This window comes from Poromitra crassiceps, assembly GCF_964638095.1.
Source record: "Poromitra crassiceps genome assembly, chromosome: 1".
Classification (NCBI taxonomy): Eukaryota; Metazoa; Chordata; class Actinopteri; order Beryciformes; family Melamphaidae; genus Poromitra; species Poromitra crassiceps.
Window position 1 is genome coordinate 110854595 of NC_139623.1, and position 8778 is coordinate 110863372.

General features: G+C 49.2%; 1 protein-coding gene across 1 annotated transcript in view; it reads left to right on the forward strand.

Moving 5' to 3' along the window:
* herpud2 (HERPUD family member 2) overlaps window positions 1-4173 on the forward strand; it is a 23923-nt gene extending 19750 nt beyond the window's left edge. Inside the window, exon 9 of the mRNA XM_083641157.1 lies at window positions 2904-4173. Within this exon, the coding sequence (XP_083497283.1) occupies window positions 2904-3095 (192 nt within the window). The 3' untranslated portion in view covers window positions 3096-4173. The remainder of the gene's footprint in view (window positions 1-2903) is intronic.
* The last annotated feature ends 4605 nt before the right edge of the window (window positions 4174-8778 follow it).

The window sequence follows — 8778 nt, forward strand, 5'->3', positions numbered from 1 at the left end:
AATATTTCCTTGATAATATAGATGTAGAAATTACGATAACCATTGTATTAGCTTAGTTTAATGTCATTTTATGGATTTCCGTTTTGGAATCCTAACAACAATTGTTGTTGCTAACTATCGATAGTATAGCCGTGCTGGTCAAGCCATATTATTATTATTATATTATAACATTGTTAACGTTGTTACGAAATGCCATAATTCTCGGTGGTAATGTCGTTGTTGAGTTGTTTTTATCAAGATACAGCCTACGTGTAATGCAACGCACCACAAAACAAGTGGGGCTAGAATGACCGTGCTTTCCTTGACTGCAGTGTTTAACTGCAGTCAAGCCAGCCCTCACGTCGGAAAGCACGGTCATTCTAGCACCCACTCGTTAGCAACAACATTGTTGTTAGGATTCCAAAACGGAAATCCATAAAATGAAATTAAACTAAGCTAATACAATGGTTATCGTAATTTTTACATCGCTATTAACAAGGAAATACTTAACTTTGTCGGGCTACTTTTTTCCTCCGTTCGCCGCCATCTTCCATCTGAATGGATCTAGCTGATGACACGCAAGGGATTCTGGGATCGCACTCACCGCCAAGGGTGGTACTGGAAAATCTTAAAAGTGAGGGCCGTATCACCCTCAAACTCGACCCTTAACTTAACACACTGAGAATCGGGACAGCACTAGCACAGACTGAGGGTTAAGATTGAGGGTTAACACTTTGAGTGCCACGGCCCTTGGGCAAAAGGTTGCTTGCTGTGCCACATAGGTCGCAATGCATTTTAAAACAGTCATATAATTTTTTTAATAATTACTATGTAAACACTGAACACGCACAAATAACGATGAGACTCTCTTCTATCACCTGCAAAAAAAAGTTTATTGATCCCATTTTCCGTTCTTTAGTTATGAGCCGGAGAAGATAGCTTGATTGAAGCAAAAACATCCCTTTTTTTCTACGAGCTGAGATAATGAGCCTTTTGTGAAATTAACATTTCAAGCACATCACTGACTCTGAAGCTAATTTTCTGATGTCTGGGTCTGTCTGGGTGAAGTGTATGCTGCTCTGCTGCTCTGCGTGCTCCCCCCCCCCCCCCCCCCTCAACTGCACACGCCTCCTGGGTGTGTCTTATGTGTCTGGTGGCTCTCAGTCTCTGCTGAGTTTGCTGCGCACACACAGTGAATGGTGCGCGACATTCAGCTTTTTGGTTCCGCGTGTGTTTGTCACGGGCTGGCATGCTTCCAGTTCGGAATAATAAGGCTGATTATGTGAATGTGCTGTTGCAGCGTACATGGAGGTGCTCAGTTGTGACAGCGGATGCTGCTGCTGGGGGCACAGCTGGCGTTGTGCTCGTTTATGGAGGCACGTCGATGCATACGGACGGATGCGATGCGATTTCCTCATTTTCCCCAGTGACTATTTCTGTGTGTTTGGCTCCTTTTTCTCTGATCAGGAGAGTGCTGTCGCCACCTAATGGGTTTGTAAAATAGGTTATCGACCTCCAATAGCTACAATATTGTTAGAGGCGACGTAAGAAGCTTAGATCGACACCCCCCCGTCAAAAAAACAATTTGGAGTTATGACGCCATTTGGCGTCGCTGGCACTGTACGGTAAATTTCTAATGACGCCATATGGCGTCGCTGGCACTGAACGTGTTAAGATAGGAATTGGGATTCACCCATTGTCCTGCACCTGTTTTTCCTAGCGGAAACACTGGTCCGTACGTACGTTCGTTAACGCGATATCTCAGGAACGCCTTGACTGAATTTCGTCACACTTGGCTCAAACGTCACATGAGGAGTGAGGGGGAGGGGACACATGAGGAGTGAGGGGGGGACACATGAGGAGTGAGGGGAGGACACATGAGGAGTGAGGGGGGGGACACATGAGGAGTGAGGGGGGGCACATGAGGAGTGAGGGGGGGGACACATGAGGAGTGAGGGGAGGACACATGAGGAGTGAGGGGGGGACACATGAGGAGTGAGGGGAGGACACATGAGGAGTGAGGGGGGGACACATGAGGAGTGAGGGGGGGACACATGAGGAGTGAGGGGGGGACACATGAGGAGTGAGGGGAGGACACATGAGGAGTGAGGGGGGGCACATGAGGAGTGAGGGGGGGACACATGAGGAGTGAGGGGGGGACACATGAGGAGTGAGGGGGGGCACATGAGGAGTGAGGGGGGGCACACATGAGGAGTGAGGGGGGGCACATGAGGAGTGAGGGGGGGACACATGAGGAGTGAGGGGGGGACACATGAGGAGTGAGGGGGGGCACATGAGGAGTGAGGGGGGGCACATGAGGAGTGAGGGGGGCACACATGAGGAGTGAGGGGGGGACACATGAGGAGTGAGGGGGGGACACATGAGGAGTGAGGGGGGGCACATGAGGAGTGAGGGGGGGACACATGAGGAGTGAGGGGGGGCACATGAGGAGTGAGGGGGGGCACATGAGGAGTGAGGGGGGGACACATGAGGAGTGAGGGGGGGCACATGAGGAGTGAGGGGGGGACACATGAGGAGTGAGGGGGGGCACATGAGGAGTGAGGGGGGGCACATGAGGAGTGAGGGGGGGACACATGAGGAGTGAGGGGGGACACATGAGGAGTGGGGGGGGGGGGGTCACTTGGAATCCAGTCTAAGTGTTCTGGTGCATTTTGAGTTGCACTTTCAGAACTGCAACTCAACTTGATTGAATCACATTTCAAACCAGCTATGACTGTAGCTTGGATCTGGTCTGAAATGATTGGATTCCGTGTCGGGGTTTTTTGTTTTTGTTTTTGTCAGGAAAATTATCTGACTTGTGTCGGATATGTAAGAAAATTGGATTTGTGCTGACTGTCTGAACACAGCATTACATTCTCCTCCCGCTCTCTAACCATGCCTGTCTCTGTCCGTGTTTGTCCCAGGAGCGGCTGATGGACGAGGGGATGGAGGAGGAGGAGGACAGCGGGGAGGAAGGAGGCGAAGGCCTGGAGGACCAGGTGCAGGCTGCTGCTGCTGCTGCACTCCCCCAGCCGGGCTTCCTCACCTCCGCCTGGGCCTTCCTCAGCACCTTCTTCACCTCGCTCATCCCCGAGGGACGGCCGCAGCCTGCCTGACTGACCCCGCCCCTCTGCCCTTACCTCCACAAGGGACGGACCCAGCCTGCCTGAGTGACCCCGCCCCTCTGCCCTTACCTCCACAAGGGACGGACCCAGCCTGCCTGAGTGACCCCGCCCCTCTGCCCTTACCTCCACAAGGGACGGACCCAGCCTGCCTGAGTGACCCCGCCCCTCTGCCCTTACCTCCACAAGGGACGGACCCAGCCTGCCTGAGTGACCCCGCCCCTCTGCCCTTACCTCCACAAGGGACGGGCCCAGCCTGCCTGAGTGACCCCGCCCCTCTGCCCTTACCTCCACAAGGGACGGGCCCAGCCTGCCTGAGTGACCCCGCCCCTCTGCCCTTACCTCCACAAGGGACGGGCCCAGCCTGCCTGACTGACCCCGCCCCGAGAGACGGCCCCAGCCTGCCAACTACACAGACCCCACCCCTCTGCCCCGAATCCCTCCCACCAAAACCATCTCCAATATCCCCACTGGTCTGTCGTTGACCCCAGTCAGCCCCGTACAGCCCCAGCCACCCAGCTACAAATCTCCACATGCTGCCAACTAACGGACTTATATTTACGAGGGGCTACTCTGAGGAGATGCAGTGTGTCTGTCTGTGTTCTGGAGGGAGTGGCTGAATACATTAACAAACATTTAGAAAAGAAATCCATGCCACGGCATGTTAATGGAGTTACAGTAACACTTCAGAAAGTTTTGTTTTTTTCCATCTTTCATCGCTCGTGTGAACTCATACAGATGTGACGCTAGTCACAGACCCCAAAGGGGTCAAAGTTGTCTTCCATTTTTAACAATGATAAGGTCATGGTGTTGACATTTTACCACATGAGAGATGTGAACATAAAAAAATGACACAGTAATCTCTCTAAAATGAGAAGATGTGTGTTCAAAACAAACCATCCAAAACCACATCGATGTCATGTATGCACACGACATGAATATAGATATTGCAGCAATTGAAGCACACTGTGTTTCCCTTTGTGTATTTGAACATGATCTATTTACACATGTAAGTATATGCATCTTTAATTCCTGAATATATGCTTTTTTGAATAAAAGCCTTGTTGCGGTTTGACTGTTTGACCTGTTGTGATTTATTCTGTAGTTCTCCTGATGTCCTGCAGATGGCGGCATTCACATACAGATGTTTAAATGGCAGAGTTGAGAAGAGGCAGGGCTTATTTCGCATCCTTGTCTTTCCCCAGTTTGATGACCATATTTCTTTATGTAAGGTAAGTGAACAGTACACATTGAATGACACACTGTTGTCTGGTTGGAAAAGGCTTGCGTTTATGTGCTAGAAGTGTGATTTTCAGATTGTTAATCCATACAATGGCAGTGAATGGGAGCAACAGATTAACAGAATCACCAATGTTGGGGTTATATCGTGGAGGAAGCTACACAAGCCAAGGTACTACCAAACTTCAGCATCACTTTAAAATCAAATCATGAATTTCTTGTGCAGAAAACATGCTACAACCAGGAGCATCCATGGGGTCTTGAAAAATATAAAAAGTTGATAAATGCATTTAGGGAAAATTAAGGCCCTTAAAAATCGCCATTTGATGAGATATTACATTTTGTAGCTATTGAGCTGATTGTGTTAAATGTGCTTATGATCTTGATCGCAGACCCCTTAATTAATGGAAATCGTATCATGTCAGACTTTGTGTTATCAGCAAATATTGTATCGTCCAAATAATCTATATGATACCGCATTGTGATGAAACTTGTGATTTTCACCCCTATTGCTGATGTGACGAAAGTGGGGTTGAGGTCTTAAGATATATTGAAAAGGTCAAAAGGTATTAAAAGGTGTTGGAATTTAATAATAATTTAATAATTAAAGGATTCCTGCATACAACATCGGCGTACAACATCGGCCCTGATTTTTTACGTTGTGGCGGCAGCTAACTAGCTACTCAAACGTCAGCTTAACAAGGACGTCTCAAGCAAAATGAGTAATTGTGTTATTTCACTATGATTTCAAATTTTCAATGTCTAGAAGTAGAATGTCTGTTATTTCCCTCACAACAGTCCGTGGTATATGCTATTATACCACACCTAGCCTACGGGTCATGCATTTGGGAGGCTAGCAGGCTAGCTAGCTACCATTTTTTTTCTCAGAGGCGGGGTGTTTCGGGGATGCAGCTAATCAGATTGCTTGATTTGAGAGAGCCGTACATAACGCGAATGCCGCCCTGCCACAGCCCCACAGAGAGAGAGGTGAGTGGGGAAGCGGCCCTGCCACAGCGCCACAGATAGAGAAGTGAGTGGGGAAGCAGCCCTGCCACAGCCCCACAGAGAGAGAGGTGAGTGGGGAAGCGGCCCTGCCACGGCCCCACAGAGAGAGAGGTGAGTGGGGATTGGGGAAGCAGCCCTGCCACAGCCCCACAGAGAGAGAGGTGAGTGGGGAAGCGGCCCTGCCACAGCCCCACAGAGAGAGAGGTGAGTGGGGAAGCAGCTCAGACAGCGATGCACTTCAGAGAGTCCTCCAAAACCCCCTAATCAAATGACCATGGATTTTTGTGTAGTTGGTAGTAGAAGGCCCAATTAATTATGCATGACAGCGGCTTGACGGCCATTTGATTTCGTTACGCGCGCCCCCTCCGAGCCGCCGATCCAATCAGGTTACGCCCCCCCTCCCTCTCTCCCCGCGGCTCCAGGCGAAGGTTAGACTCCCCTTATCAGAGAGCAGAGATTTCTTTAAGATGGTGTTTGGGGCCTTGTAGGACATTTCATCATCATAATAAGTCCTTGTTATGCAGCCGGCTCTCCTCTTTCCCTGCTATCAGGCCTCGTTGTCTCTGGAGAGTGGAGAGGCAGCGGTTGGGCTGGACACCTGCCACCGAGGAGAGAGGAGATAGACAGCGAGACAGAGTTTATTAGGTAAAGCAGATAAAGGCTGGGAGGAGAGATCGACTGAGAAGACGTCTGACACCTACAGGGAGGGGATGGTGATGCGCTTTCGAGGCACCCACTTTCGATTAAGTGGCCATGTGCAATCAAGTTTCATGCATGAGTCCTTGCATATTCAGAAGATTGTCAGAGGCAATATGATGTTACACAAGTAGGCTACTCAAGTTTATTTCCATTTACATAAAAAGGCACCGGAGATCTTGATCACGACGAAGCTGATATCATTCAGGTGAAAAAAACAAAAAAAACATGAGAGAGGCGGTAAAGAAAGTGCAATACAAGGACAAAGACATAAGAAGCCTATGCCTGAGTGCATGGAAAGACTACTCTGTATACTGGACTTGTGTCTATGCCTGAGTGCATGGAAACACTACTCTGTATACTGGACTTGTGTCTATGCCTGAGTGCATGGAAAGACTACTCTGTATACTGGACTTGTGTCTATGCCTGAGTGCATGGAAACACTACTCTGTATACTGGACTTGTGTCTATGCCTGAGTGCATGGAAAGACTACTCTGTATACTGGACTTGTGTCTATGCCTGAGTGCATGGAAACACTACTCTGTATACTGGACTTGTGTCTATGCCTGAGTGCATGGAAACACTACTCTGTATACTGGACTTGTGTCTATGCCTGAGTGCATGGAAACACTACTCTGTATACTGGACTTGTGTCTATGCCTGAGTGCATGGAAACACTACTCTGTATACTGGACTTGTGTCTATGCCTGAGTGCATGGAAACACTACTCTGTATACTGGACTTGTGTCTATGCCTGAGTGCATGGAAACACTACTCTGTATACTGGACTTGTGTCTATGCCTGAGTGCATGGAAACACTACTCTGTATACTGGACTTGTGTCTATGCCTGAGTGCATGGAAACACTACTCTGTATACTGGACTTGTGTCTATGCCTGAGTGCATGGAAACACTACTCTGTATACTGGACTTGTGTCTATGCCTGAGTGCATGGAAACACTACTCTGTATACTGGACTTGTGTCTATGCCTGAGTGCATGGAAACACTACTCTGTATACTGGACTTGTGTCTATGCCTGAGTGCATGGAAACACTACTCTGTATACTGGACTTGTGTCTATACCTGAGTGCATGGAAACACTACTCTGTATACTGGACTTGTGTCTATGCCTGAGTGCATGGAAACACTACTCTGTATACTGGACTTGTGTCTATGCCTGAGTGCATGGAAACACTACTCTGTATACTGGACTTGTGTCTATGCCTGAGTGCATGGAAAGACTACTCTGTATACTGGACTTGTGTCTATGCCTGAGTGCATGGAAAGACTACTCTGTATACTGGACTTGTGTCTATGCCTGAGTGCATGGAAACACTACTCTGTATACTGGACTTGTGTCTATGCCTGAGTGCATGGAAAGACTACTCTGTATACTGGACTTGTGTCTATGCCTGAGTGCATGGAAACACTACTCTGTATACTGGACTTGTGTCTATGCCTGAGTGCATGGAAACACTACTCTGTATACTGGACTTGTGTCTATGCCTGAGTGCATGGAAAGACTACTCTGTATACTGGACTTGTGTCTATGCCTGAGTGCATGGAAAGACTACTCTGTATACTGGACTTGTGTCTATGCCTGAGTGCATGGAACGACTACTCTGTATACTGGACTTGTGTCTATGCCTGAGTGCATGGAAAGACTACTCTGTATACTGGACTTGTGTCTATGCCTGAGTGCATGGAAACACTACTCTGTATACTGGACTTGTGTCTATGCCTGAGTGCATGGAAAGACTACTCTGTATACTGGACTTGTGTCTATGCCTGAGTGCATGGAAAGACTACTCTGTATACTGGACTTGTGTCTATGCCTGAGTGCATGGAAAGACTACTCTGTATACTGGACTTGTGTCTATGCCTGAGTGCATGGAAACACTACTCTGTATACTGGACTTGTGTCTATGCCTGAGTGCATGGAAAGACTACTCTGTATACTGGACTTGTGTCTATGCCTGAGTGCATGGAAAGACTACTCTGTATACTGGACTTGTGTCTATGCCTGAGTGCATGGAAAGACTACTCTGTATACTGGACTTGTGTCTATGCCTGAGTGCATGGAAAGACTACTCTGTATACTGGGGGGAGGGGGGGGTTTAATTTAATTTTTATTCAGATTTGCAGTATGGACTTTCCTGTAGCATTGCTAAAAATGCTAAGCTCATTTAAAAAACAATCTCAGAGCCTCATGAATATTGGACATGTCACGTGCATGACTCTTGAAACCACAACATTGGTCCATATGCCAGACTATATTTGGTTGCACCAAGTACAATTTAACAGGGGTGGGCAACTAGCGGGCCGCATGCGGCCCCCGACCTCACTCAGTGTGGCCCCCGACCTCACTCAGTGTGGCCCCCCACTCAGTGTGACCCCCGACCTCACTCAGTGTGGCCCCCGACCTCACTCAGTGTGGCCCCCGACCTCACTCAGTGTGGCCCCCGACCTCACTCAGTGTGGCCCCCGACCTCACTCAGTGTGGCCCCCGACCTCGCTCAGTGTGACCCCCGACCCCCGACCTCACTCAGTGTGACCCCCGACCTCACTCAGTGTGACCCCCGACCTCACTCAGTGTGGCCCCCGACCTCACTCAGTGTGGCCCCCGACCTCACTCAGTGTGGCCCCCGACCTCACTCAGTGTGGCCCCCGACCTCACTCAGTGTGGCCCCCGACCTCACTCAGTGTGGCCCCCGACCTCACTCAGTGTGGCCCCCG